Source organism: Cariama cristata, unplaced genomic scaffold (assembly GCF_000690535.1).
Source record: "Cariama cristata isolate BGI_N322 unplaced genomic scaffold, ASM69053v1 scaffold755, whole genome shotgun sequence".
Classification (NCBI taxonomy): domain Eukaryota; kingdom Metazoa; phylum Chordata; class Aves; order Cariamiformes; family Cariamidae; genus Cariama; species Cariama cristata.
Window position 1 is genome coordinate 25,514 of NW_009615556.1, and position 14,150 is coordinate 39,663.

Sequence of the window (14,150 nt, forward strand, 5' to 3'; positions counted from 1 at the left end):
AGCCATATGGACACAATCCGATTCCTCGGGCATCTCTTCTTCACATACATTCTCCACTTGGTAAATCTGCATCCAACAAACTATTGCTTTAGAGAGATTTCCATTCTATCTTAATACCTTAAAAGAGTTGCATAAATACAGTTTTTAAAATAATTTACCAGTTAAAGTGTTAAAATACGCTAATCTCCTAATACAATACTAGTTTTCAAACTGCGTACAAAATAACGAACTCTGAGGACATCACAATGCCTATGACAGCAAAATTACTTTGCTACAAATAGCAAAATATAAAAAGGTACAGTTCTCCTATCAAACAGATCAGAGAACTTGACTTTTTCAACATCTTATCTTTATAGTTTACTGTATTTTTTACATAAACATTTGTAGCTATTTAAACACTTCTGCAAAATGCAAGCTTTATGACACAATGACAAGTCTGCAAATTGTTCTCTATCTTATAGAGCAGTGTAATCAAACTGAGTATTTCTGAACAGCACACCAAGACTATCAGGTATTAGTAGTTGTAGGAGATAAGGTATTTTCCTCAAAACTATTAAAGTAAATTCATGTTAATTACTGGCAGCCAGTTTAGCAGATTAGGATGTAAACCACCACCTTGTCAAAAGCAAACTGGCTTCTACTCTTTTGCCCAATTTCTACGTGAAGTACCACACAGAGTTGAGATTATCATTACCCTCTTAATACAAATTAAACAGCACACCTTCTTCCTCAGCTCGTTGGTAGCCTGAAGAAACCCTACAAAAGCTGTTGATTCTTTTGCTCATGTTTATTTCATCAGCATGTTACCACTAAAGCCTAGTACTGCCATGTTAAATGTCATCATTATTTGCATATAATTTTATTTCACTGATATTTTACTGTACATGATTTTAGTTCAGTGAGAGTGAAGCTGAAACCTTTAGTTACAAACTGCAAACACCTGAGACTAACATTGAACTAAATTAAATGGCAGCAACAGGGAACACCAAGACAGCATCAAAAATTCCCCTATTTTTTATGAAGAGGATCTTTTCAATGTTAGTACAAAATTAATTATCCAGAACTCTATTATCTTAATAATCTGCTATGCATCTTCACACCTAGTATAGAGGTGATTCTCCTACTCAAAATTTCGATTGCCTATATTACATTTGTATTAACAAAGAGGCAAAAGCTTACAGTCCATATGGTGTATTTACCAAAACTCATTTTGATTTAAATGTTGATATATATTTACTTGGGCTTATTTTAAACTTTAGATATGCTGCAATTTCATTAAGAGATAAGATCTTAGGTCAAAAAGTTGCACTTTCATGATTCTTGGTTAATATGCTTGACTGATGATCCATTGCAAAAAGTCAAAAAAACCACCCCAGAGGAAGATGTCTATTGTTTTCTTAAAACTCATTTCTGTGACCAATAGGTTTCTTCTGGTCCTCTGTCTAGCACCGGGTTTAGCTCCCTCTGAAGTCAATGGGCAAGATTTACACCTCTTTAGAGAAGCCAAGAATAAAGAATAAAGGACTGCAATATTACCACTTACCACTGGAGTTTCAATTGGTACCGATGGCTGCACCTGAAGATTTACTGCAACAGTCTGTGGTGGTGGAAGGTTTTGAAATGGCAGCTGGACCAAAGCTTCTGCAGCAGGAAGTTCTTCCTCAGAAACCAAAGTGTTTTGAACCAAAACCTGGCCCTGGGACAGAATTTCAGGCTGCACTTGTAAAGACTGCACAGACTGCAATGGCAGTTGTTGAATCTGGGTTGAAGATGCTGACAGCTGAGGAGGAGCTGCAAGAGGGATAGGTGTGGACTGCAAGGCTGAATATTGCTGGTGTGGTGTTGAGGGCACGATCTGCTGGCCTGGTGAAACTAAGCTGGGCTGATCTACTGACCCTATATGTACAGCAGGGGAAGACGGAAGTGGAAGATGCGACGGAAGATTAAGTGGCTGTGCAATTGGTCGAGCTGGATTGGTAGTAGTTTGCTGAGAAGCAGTGTGCTCTGGTTGAAGAGCTGTTGGCACGAGGGAGTTTGCCTGTGATTGAACAAGTGCTTGAGGGTGAATAATTATTGTGGGTGACTGACTAGGGGAGTGAGAAGGTGGAGGGGATACCACTACTGACTGCTGAGCTGACTGGGATGGAGTAGGAGATAGTGTTAGAGGTGGAGGATGGACGTGAATAGGTGAGCAATGAGACTGGACACTGCTGGGACCCGGAGGAAGACCATGGCTTGGGAGTGGTAGACAGTGCTGTGATGGAGGGGGTTCCTGACCCGAAGGAGTCTGAAGTGCAATGGGCTGGACTTGCTGCTGCTGTTGCAATATCAGCTGATGATGGGAAATCTTTGGAGGTGGTGAATGAAGTGGGATCTGCTGATGTTTCACTAGAGAATGAGGTTGCAATGGAGAATATGAAGCTGTGAGGGGGGAAAAAAAGTGACAATTAGTATTTACTTCTTCGAGTCCAGAGAATATTACAAAAATAGTAAAAGAAAGGAAGTTTTTACTTTGAAGTAAGACCAGCATAGCTTTTTCAACCCTTTGGATCTATGTTTAGAAATATCTTCTTTGACAGCATATAGTACACAAGAACAATTTATCAGCGAAATTTTATACCAATTTCCAAAGCAAAATCCAGCAATGAGTAAAGGAATACAGCCATGCTTTTTACATATACATACAAATACATGTATTTTCTACATAAAAGTATCTGAACTTTTCTTTTTGATGCTAGTTCTAAGATTATTGCTGATCCAGCCTTTGCTTATTTAAGAACTTCATACAACTTTAAATGGACTTAACCTTTGCTTTGAAACAGACTGGAATAGAAGAGATAAGCATGTCACAATCAAGAGGATTTGTTGATAACTGTGAAGTTAAAGTTTAGGTAATACAATTTTAAGAGACAAAACAAAATTCCAAGAGTTCAGTATGAATTAAAACCTTTCAAAGTATTTTCCTGAATTCGAACACACAAACTGAAAGGTATGAATTAAAAACCAGTGCAGCTTCCACAGACATCACAAGATCTTTAAGTGAACCAGTGACTCACTAATAATTCCTTAGAGCACACGCACACGTATTTTCCTCCACATGCAAACCTCTCCTTGCTTTGTCTTTTCCACTTGAGAAACAACTCATTTATGTGTCTTTTTTATTATTTATTCTGCTAGTGAAGATGAATTTTTTCCTTACAGAAGTGAGTTCTAAGAGCATTAGGGCTCAATATGTCAAGAAGGTCTGCCTCACAGTTTTACTCCTTCTCTAAAAGCTACCATTAAACCAAGCTAAATTCCATAGAATTCAGACCAATTGTCTAGACTACCCTTACTCTTTCAAAATAAGGAAGCTAAAATGCAAATACATTGCATGCAATGTAAATGTCTATCTAACCAACTGCATGCTTATTTTGATTTATCTCTTAATACAAAATACTAAGATTCTGGGGCACTACTAGCTATGGATTTGTAAAAGTACTTATAAGAACATTCTGATGACACAGACAAGACAGGACAAAAAAAAAATGAATGTACCACCAACAAAATATATTTTGTTGAGAGCAAGAGGCTTGAGGTGGTTTCACCCCACGTATTGCTTCTCAGAGATTGTGGATGACATGTCCCAAAAATGAGCACACAGAGAGACCAGTAATGAGAATCATGTTTGTACTGTGTGATTCAACTGTGTATTGCAATTGCTATACTGTGCTTGTATTCTGATTTAAGAATGTTGTCGTATCACTCTGCTAAATCAACATCCTATGTAATATCCAATATTAACAAGTAAGTACGTTTACTATTAAACATTAAACTCTATTCATGTGGAATATCTAAAAGAACCTGGTCAGAGAGCATTGGACCCTGACAGAACCATAACATGCAAATTAACTTTAATTAAAATAACTTTTACAGCTCCATTTTCATCTTACCTGGTGTTATTAAGTGATGTATGCTTGATGTCCGTGTGACTGCTGTACTCCGACACTCTGGAGTTGGGCTCTCGCCTTTTCTATTACTTTCTGAGGGATCTGGTTGGCTGCCCTTGGAACTGGTTACAGGTTTATTAGAGCACAGAGACAATGACTGACTTTGACTGCTGCTCTTTGGTGGGCCATTCTGCGAACTTGACAATACACCCAACTTCTGACTGCGCAACGTCAAGTTCTGAACCTGGGAAGTGAGCAAAATATGAAAAGACCCAAACCATATAAACAACTATGACAAATATCCAGGCAAAAATAGTAAAAAAAATGTTATATAATTTTTCTCATCCCACGTGATCAAAATACATGAGAAATAAAAAATCTGCGTATCAAAGTATCTTTTAAACCACAAAATTTAGAGAAGAATAGGGACTTTGAATTAATTCAGTGATAAAGAAAATACAGAAAAGTCTTTTTTTCTCACTAAATTCTCAAAAGAAACGGAAATTGTTCATTACATTAATTTGAATGAAAACTTGCATTTTCTTCTCTTTTATCATGCCTTCAAAGTGAATGACACAAAGCATCTTAAGCAAATGCAATTTCAGTTTTATACAGACCTGCAGAAATGCAGTGGTCTGTAAGTATGCTTCCAGAGACTAACATAAACCAGAGCTTTGGGTAGGCAACGGGACCAGAATCTGCTGTATGTTATCCATGTCTTAACAAACCTGAGTACTTTATTTCAATAGCAATATTAATGTAGCTTTTCATCATGACACTTCCAATGTCACACAAAAGGTTTGCCTTCTGAAATGTATATCAGCCAGCAATTATTTTCACTAACATCTCTGATATCACAGCCAGAATCTGTACATAATGATTGCAGATTTCCAATCCTACATGCTGAGCTAGAATTTTATTTTCAAGGATAAAGACTATCATTCTAACACTAATTTACATCATACTTTACATGAAAAAGAGGACTAATTATTATCACTATCCACTACTGTGATTACATAATCCCTTCCTCACTCAACGGTACTTGTGTAATAAACAGCAAGTTCACATTTTACTTCTTACTGTTCAGTGCGATACCACAGGATGCATTCAAATCCTGTTCTGAAGACAACAGTATGTGTTTCCTTATTGGCACGCATTAGGCATTTACCGCAATCCTACCTCTGTGAGTACAAATCAACCTTCAGCATACCTTAACAGATAAGGTAACTAATCTGAGATGTCCAGGTCATATATGAGGGGGACACATATGGAAAGAAAAAAGTATGAAAGCAGAAGGGAAGCAGATTAAGTAGGAGAGAAGTGTCAGTTCACCTCACAGGCCATGTTAGGTGTGCCACTGAGACGCTGCTAATCAACGATGAGCTTCTGAGTTTCTCTGGTATTTCTACATGGAAGATGATACTGTGAGGTCACTATACTGTACCTTCACAAATATCTTGGCTAAGTGTAACATATATACGCATCTACGTATATAACTAAATGCATTTTTTTTCTTATTAACTGGCATTGCCTACTTGCTCACGTTTGCTTATACAGTGAACAAATACATTTCTCTAAGCCCAACTGACTGAAATCCCAAGGACGTATTTATCACAAGTAAGAAAAATAAAGTGTACCAGTGTTAAAGCTTTTCCATTGCATCACTGACTACGGACGAAACTGGATCTTTGCAACGTCATTGCTGCTATAGAAATTACCAGACAGCCAAGGTTAACAAGGTCTGGCAATAGGACAGTACCGAACATTGAGAGCAGAGAGGAATGGCTTGAGTTTGGCAGGGTCACCACAGCAGTTCATTTGACTGAATAATGCTCTATGGTCTGGGGTGAGATTCTGCTGTCCCTCTGCAATGATGTCTCAGGAAGTTGCACAGCCAGGCAGGCTTGTGCAAAGTGGACTTCTGAAACCCAGCGATACAGAAGGACCAAGACTGTAGAGTGATAAGCTTTAGTGACATCTTCACCTTGAACACAAAAGACAAAGATAGAAATGCAAAAAGAGTTGCTAGCCTGTCCAGTAACCTCTCTGCACTTTTAAACCTGATCTGCAGAATCTGAAGGAGAGGCAGCTGTGATAAAGGATAATGAGGCATGATAACTCCGAGACTGAAGAAGTAGTCTGTCTTTTCAACAAAGGCTCAACTGGTGAACTTAACATCATGAGCTAGCTCAACAACATCCTGCATAAATACAGTTGGATTTCAGTAAGCTCTGCCTGCCTCACATACTGACTGGGAAAGCAAAGGGAAGGCATGCTTTAATGATTTACCATTATCTCAGAACAGGCACACATCTTTAAGGTCTTCAAATCTATTAGAATCTTCTGAAACGGTCAACAAACTTAAGGTCAAAGAACATTCAACTGGTATAATTTACTTGGATTTCTAGAAGGTTTCTAAACAAGGTCTGTTTATCAAAGGTTTTTAAAGAAAGTACTAAGACAGAAGAGAAGATCTCTCATGAGAGTATAAATTTGTTAGAAAAATGTTCGCTTTTCACAGCAGAAGACTGACTGACATGTTCTGTCAAGATCTGTACAATGGCATGTATTTTTTCCAGATGCTAAAGAAATATGTTGAGCAATAAAAAGGTGATACAAGTTCAGCTGATAACAAAGTTATTCAAGGTAATAAACATGAGAGCTAATTATGAAGACATAAAATATCATATCCAGGATCCAAATTTTACATATAATGTCATGACCTCTAAGTTGTGATGATGGCAAACAGAAGCCACTGAAGTTGTACATAACCAGTACCCACTAGTAGTTTTTATAAGCAAGTAAACTTAAGCACAATGTTTCCTTTCTTTTCGGTTTTGGCCCACTGTACTGGACATACCTTTAATAAATTTACACAAGCTCACCTGAGTAGCTGCAGACTGACAGGAAGATGAGGAAGATGAGACAACAGGAATATCAGACTGGACAGCAGCCACAGTGGTCGCAGGAGTAAAAATAAGCTGTTAAGCAAGATAAAATACGTGGTAACAGACTGAAACTTTGAAAATATGTGCAAGAAATGCAGTATTTTAAAGAGAGATACATAACTTATATGTAGTGATGCACAGCTAAGATTTATTTTTTCACTTTTAGATGAACTTACTCAAAAAAATTTATCATGGTGGTTTAAATAAGTAAAACTAAAAGATAATGTGAAATAAATATAATAATGTAAAATATTTGTTCTACACATTGAGAAAAGTCTGTCACATACATATACATACACCTGTCATCTGGCATACAAGCATTTTAAAGTGGAATTTCCCTCCAATATTACAAATGAGTGAAAAAAAGGCAAAAAAGTCAAGAGAGCAGTCCAGTATCTACTATATTAAAGAAGGAGAACTTAGATATTCCAATCTGTCAAAACGTCATTTAACAAGCAGAGTTGTTATATGAACTTTTAACTATGTTAATTAAGTTTCATAGCAAGAACAGGTATCATACAACCAACTTAAAACTACTAACTTCAGAATGCCAGCATACCTAAACTATCATTACTTTCTTTATAGGCAATAGAGCAAAGGCAAGCTTTGTGGAAGGCTTTGAAGACAGACCATTAGTCAGTCTTCCATAGTTTTTACAGAGATCTCAACTGCAGGGAGCAGCTAAGAAGAAAACATGAAGGTTTTGATCCGAAATTGAATTGAGATGGCGATGAAGCTGTTATTATGAGCCAGTTAGAAATTAGAGTTGACCTTTTTAAAGAAAAGTAAACATCTTGGTGATAAAAACATGTGACTTCTAGTATGTTAGCTAGAAACACTGAAAGACAGGTATGATGTCCAAACTACTGAGGCTAACAAAATGATCTTGCAATACGATTCTAAATAGAAACTAATAGGCTAAGTCTCCCTCTTGAAACTGGCACCTAAAGCAGTTATTCAAATCAGCATGGGATTTGACATTGAGAGTCTGGATGAAAATTTAGAGTAAATGAACAGGAAAACTGTATCAATAATCCATGTCGTTGAGAGAGATTGCTACTACAAAAACCAGCAATGTCAGCCTCGTATTGCTTCAGCTACTAAGTTGTTAACACCTATTTAAAGGCAGTGATATGAAATGAATTTGTGATTCCTGTTCTGTTAAATCGGACTAGGTGCATTCAGTATCTAGCTTTGCTTACTAACCAGAGACTCCAGAAATCCTTTCCCTGGCAAATGGATAAACAGGTGTCTGATCTTTAAATCCTTATCTTCAAGTTATACTACTTTTTCAATAAACATTTAGGAAAACAATAGCTAAAGAAAAAAACTCAACATAGCACAACAGCATTGCTGTGCATGCCTAAGGAAAATCCCAGAAAAAGAACAAAGGATCTCTTTTCCCAAACATACTTCATAGGTGTAATTCCTGCAAGAACTCATGCCTGCATCTAATTTTATATACCATTGCAGTCATGGACATCAGCTCCGAATCTCAGTGTAGTATAACAGTGATTCTTCCTACTTCATGTAGTTGAACATAACACTAGAAAGCTCTCGTCATTAACTCACACAAGCCATAATAGTCTTTGGCCTTTACCAAGTACTGATTGATACCTGACCATTCAATGTACAACTTCAGTAATTTCTATGAAAACCCACCCAGATTGTAAGGTTCAATTCATATGAAACTCACTAGAGAAAATATTACATTTATAAAAAAAAAAATCACTAACCAGATTTTTCAAAGTTACCCATTAGGAAACGGAAATGCCATACTGACAGGACACTGCAAGAATCTAATGAGTTTCACGTGAATCCAAAGAGAATGAAAGCTATGTAACTAACTCAAATTCTAGAGACAATAACGCAAAGAACAATCTTAGTTAAATATAAGAAAGCTTTAATCAAGACTCAGAACTCTGAATGTTACCAGTGCACTGGAAAACAATCTACTTTGAATATAGACAAGGCTTCTACATCACCAGAAAAGACAGGTGCTCTTTTTCTATTTTTCCCATGTTTGATCAATTTAATAATTGCTGTACAACCAGGCTAAAAACAATTGAGCAAACTTCACCAGAGAACTAAGCTACAGCAACCCTTTTACTTCTGATGTCTGCAGAGTTTCAGAAAATACATGTTCACAAATTAGTGACTAAATTCTCAATGCTATCTGAAACTAAAGAAAAATATCCATAAGTAATTTACAGGAACAAAATGAAAACCGACACAGTTAAGGTGGTGGTGTGTTTTTCTGTGTTTTTTTTTCTCTTGGGTTTTTTTGTTTGTTTTTTGAGGGGGAGACAACAGGGACAGACCAAAACAAAGCTTAAGAATTGTAATCAAGACTTACCATTTGAGCTCGTAGATACATTTGAGCCTGGCTGGCACTCAGGGTTGGAGAGGTGCTCCCCAGCAACATAGTCTGTTGGGTAATACTGCTGCTGGTGGTGTTGGAGGTCTGTGAACGGCTTATTATCTGTGCAGGTGTAGGAGAGGTGGAGAGGTTAATCTAAGGAAACAAAAATATTGCTTCTGTCATGGAAATTCATTCATCCTAGGGTCTAAAGCCAGAAAGCCTTTGACAAATATGGCAGGGGCGGTTGAAATCTCTGAACTGTAAAGATATCAAAAATATATCAAGCCAATCGTCACAGAACTGGATTCTGGCAAGACTGTACATTTTCATTCTTAAACTGCAAGCAACCGTTTTGCAGTAAATCATAATAAGCAAGCACAAGTGTAAAAAATGGTATTATGAAGCCTGAAAAATATACCTCATAGAAACACACATTTACAGAATATATAGCATAAGCTTGCAATATTTTAAGAAAAATGCCTGAATTTCAATATTTAAGCATCTTGAAATGTTTGTATTATTTGACTGGACTGATATCTTCTGTTATGCAACCTGAACAGGACACTTCTTTGTGCCACCATATACGGACTTTGATTCTTCATTCTACATACGCACATTTAAAAATGACTGGAGACTGACACTTTCTACAATTTCATATTAAATGCTTCTCAACCATTGCTCTTTAGCATCTTCTCAAACAAAAGCTATCGTGGTTTTGGTTTGGTTGTTGTTCTTTGTTGTTTTGGTTTGTTTTTTTTTTTTTTTTCCTAACCAGTCTAACAGAGTTAAGTGCCCAGCTCTTTTTCATCACTTACTCAAAGATTTCCTTGAAAAATCCCAGCCCAATTATTCTATTAGTTCAACATCAGACATCTTTAAAGACTTTCCCTCCTAAATTTAATGAATGAATGATTTTACTTCTAACAACTGTAAGCCAAAGCAATGCTATGAGAGCTTAAAAAAATATACAATTAAATCACTGAAGCTATGCACTGAAGTTATGAATAGCTTGAGGGCATGATTAACAAGCAGGATGTCTGTAGGACTCACAAAGTCTTACTCAAGACAACTGTAGTACTGTACATAAAAGACTGTGCAAATTACATGTCTGAAAATGCTGCTTAAAGGAATACAGCATGAACTGAACACAGAGCTGCTAACAACTGAAACCTGAGCACACGGATAAAATAATTGAAAGTGCATAAAAGATGCATGATAAAAGATGATAATCAATAAAAGAATGAATACTATAAACATTTAACCAGTTTCATATATACATGAGCACTAACTTGGATTCTTTAGATTTGGTGCTCTTGAACCACTGATACACACTTATGATTTTAACCTACAATAATGCCCTGAATAAAGAAACTAATGTGAAAAATCCAATAAGAAATTACGGAAGAGATGAAAGCTCAGGAAGTGACTCCTGCAGTGGTCTGAACAGTCACTAGCGCTTGTGGAGTGAGCAGCTGCCCCTCAAAGCACCAAGAGTGGGCTGGGACCAGGGAAGCCTCCAACACTGGCCAGCAATGATAGCGGCTGACAGCATGCATCAGGATGACTGTCAGATGCTGGAAGCACAGCCAACACTTACTACAGAGTCGTCATACTTCTATTTACTGTTTCTGTAACACTAATTTTAACCATACAAGTTTAAATACTCAAAATCTTTTCTGTTTCTCCAAGTAGTTATACGATAACCAAGAGGGTTTGAGAATGGATGGAGGGCTTTGTTCAGTTACGTACCGAGGTCTGCGACATGCTTGACTGCTGAGTGACACTCCCAGTGGGGGAAGTACATTGCCTCCCACCTGACAGGCTTGCCTAAATAGCAAGAATATGTGTCAAATATTGAAATCAAAAAGTGTTTAAGTGATGTTCATATTATTGCATAAAACATCAGAAACATCCCTCTCTACCATTACCTTTTCTCCGAGTTAACAGTAAAAATGCTTTACTCAGTGGAATTAGTTTTCAGCAAAGTGCACTCTGCACTACAGAATGCTATCTGCAAGTTGCTAAATGCCTTGAATTCCTACCCAGTTTCAGGCACTTGCAGATTCTTGCAGATCAAGACTTGAACAAAAACTATCAGAGGTAAAGTCTATCAAACTGCTAATGATGGAGCTAACCGATCAGCTTGTTAGCTATGGCGCTCAGAACTCAAAATGTGACATCGTTAAAAACTGTCATGATTAAAACTCACACCATAATTTTTATTATGATTAGAATCCTCTAAAAATAAAATAAACTTTATAAATGCTGTAAACACCCTCATATGCTAGAATGGTAATTTATGTATGCAAATCTAGTGTCTATAACAGTATGCTACTCCAGCCCTTCAGATGAATACAGGGACAGTGATTTAGATTTCTGTATTAACAGACTGCATATCAAAACTTCTTACCCTTCTCCAATCTGATTTTCTTTGCTCTGCCTCACTAACTGTATATGCACACACAAATCCATCACAAAAAAAAGACAAATAAATATATTACCACAGTCTAATGGAAGGTATAGAAGAAAAAGCCAGGAGTGTAGAAGAGTCAGTCCCAGTTCTGACAACAAACAGCTATCTCCCTGAAGTCTTTAACTCCATTTTAACATTTCCATGTGTAAAATCATTAACAACCACCTATCTCTGCAAGACAGCATTCTCAATCCAAGATCAACTGAGGTCAAAGGAAATCTTTCCAGTGCGTGAGTTTTCAAAATGGGTCTCCTCCAGTGTTCACTAACGTTAAAAGCTGTGCTTCAGATATGAAATGTCATTTACTTCCTACACTTCCACACTTAGAGTTAAAATTTGCCATTATTTAAAATGCAGCCAGATGTGTGGCAAAACACACTAAGACACCAGACGTTCATTATTTGTATTTGATTTCACTAAGATACGCTGCTATTTAATGCTTTCTCCATCAACTTTTAGAGAAAATTATGAGATGAAGACTGAAGTAGTCTATTTTTAGTATTTCTTTTATTACTGTTTGATGATTTACATGATGCATTATAATGTATGCAATAAAGCATGGAATGGTCGCCTACTGGAGCATCTATAACACTGGACAAAATCTTCCAAATAGTTTGGAGGAAGATACAATTCAAAATAACAAAGTCAATAAAATATAACAGTGAATTATTGTGAGGCATTAAGCTCAGGCACTTAAGCTGTTACTATGTTTGACAATGCTCTAGAATTGTAGTCCTACTCTAAAAAGTAGTACACCATTCTTTTTCAGCAATCTTCACTCTCACCTGTGGTACAGTTGCCAGACTCTGAAATTGGGTACTGCTTAAGTGCTGCTGCTGCAAAGCAGCAGTCTGCAGCATTAGATGCTGCTGTTGGGCTGCATACATCTGCTGGAGGTACTGAGCAGCTGAGCTAGGAGGACGATGCAAGGCCTGCTGAATAACCTGTGATGAATCAGTAGGTAATTAATTACAATTACAAAGCACACACCATGCTGACATGATGCTGAAGTTTACCTTTACAAGGAAATAAAACCAAATACTTTTCACACCAATTATGCAATACTGAATTTGCTCCATCACTGTTCTCAACCAAGTCACAGAATATAGTCAACATAAATGTATTCACATTTTCAAGGAAAGCCTGACAACGAGCTGACAATACAGCATCATTCTCATAGCACAACATCCAAGCCTCTTAGGTTCTTGTCAACAAGTCCTACTTAACGTTCCACTTTTTGAAAGATCAGGATAGCGCGAGACACGCTCAAGTATCAAACTTAACAGAACGGACCGTACAGAGTTCGAGGAGACCTAATTTAAAGAACAACGAGAGGGGGCTGGATCCAAAGCAGCAGTTAACACACAGATACCTCTCGATCCCGGTAGTCCATGCTGGTCAAACAAACAGCTTTATTTTGTGTTATTTTGTAAAGGCTCATGTTAATAATCCATATCCTTAAGGAATGGTGAAAAAACCAAACTTTCTATCATAGCATTTCCCCCCTCCCTTATTTGGGAGGCAGGCCTGTACCCTGCACTACACTTAAGTGGTCTGATATTCTTCAGTAAACAACATCTTCTGAAAAACAGTAAAGTCAGATATTGAGAAAGATGACAGCAATTAAGAATGGAAAGTTAATCTTTTGTAAAGTATGGTGCAATGCCTGTATTTGAGAGCACTGACAGGAAAGAAGATCTCATAGCCCAGTACCTGGACAGCATGCCTGTCAGAGCCGCTGTAGACAGATATCTGCGGTAGCTGCGTCCGGGAAGTAGAGGTGGTCGTGATAGTAGTTGTAGATGCAGAACATGTCGTTGTGTTTGGTTCATTCTCCATAGCTGTGCAGTGTTCGTCCAGCCTGGCAGAACGGAAATAAAAGTGGTTCACAAACAGAAGGCCAGTACACACTGATTTTAAAGGCAAAAAAAAAATCTAAGCTTTGTGGAGATAGAATAAGGGACAATTTTCAAATGGATAAGTTTGTAGTATTTGCTATTGATGGAATTTGTTGAGACATGTGGATACAGTCTTCTAAGATCCATCAAGAGTAGAAATAGGGGACTAGTTTAGGAATACATGCAAGATTTTCAGCAAGCTACACAGGAGAACTGCTGCATTCCTCTTCCGCACAGCACAGCACTGAGACTGCTGGCTGACCATTCTGTACACCAGAGTAAAACACGGTCTTGGCAAAAATCACTAGTGGCATGCTCTATTTGGAAAGAGATGGAAAAGACATAGAGAAAAATACTTCTACTTTTTACAGCAATACCTCATAAAATACAGCAAGAGTCAAGGAAGAAACTACCTATTTAAGCATCTCTGATGATTCTTCCCCAGCCTAATGAGACTTCCCTCTGTTGCAGAGTACAACCTCTCTCCCCAAATGTCATCTTTAAAACTGAAATGAATAACTTATCTCAATATATGAGGGC

The 14,150-nt window shown here is 37.4% G+C and overlaps 1 protein-coding gene across 1 annotated transcript in view; it reads right to left on the reverse strand.

Moving 5' to 3' along the window:
• The window catches only part of PHC3 (polyhomeotic homolog 3 (Drosophila)), a 26,948-nt gene extending 13,397 nt beyond the window's left edge, over positions 1–13,551 (reverse strand). The window contains exons 1-8 of the mRNA XM_009699817.1: positions 13,426–13,551; positions 12,498–12,656; positions 10,989–11,066; positions 9,234–9,392; positions 6,815–6,910; positions 3,933–4,173; positions 1,544–2,421; positions 4–66 (exon numbers count right to left, since the gene is read on the reverse strand). Of these exons, the coding sequence (XP_009698119.1) occupies positions 4–66; positions 1,544–2,421; positions 3,933–4,173; positions 6,815–6,910; positions 9,234–9,392; positions 10,989–11,066; positions 12,498–12,656; positions 13,426–13,551 (1,800 nt within the window). The remainder of the gene's footprint in view (positions 1–3; positions 67–1,543; positions 2,422–3,932; positions 4,174–6,814; positions 6,911–9,233; positions 9,393–10,988; positions 11,067–12,497; positions 12,657–13,425) is intronic.
• Between the last annotated feature and the right edge of the window lie 599 nt (positions 13,552–14,150).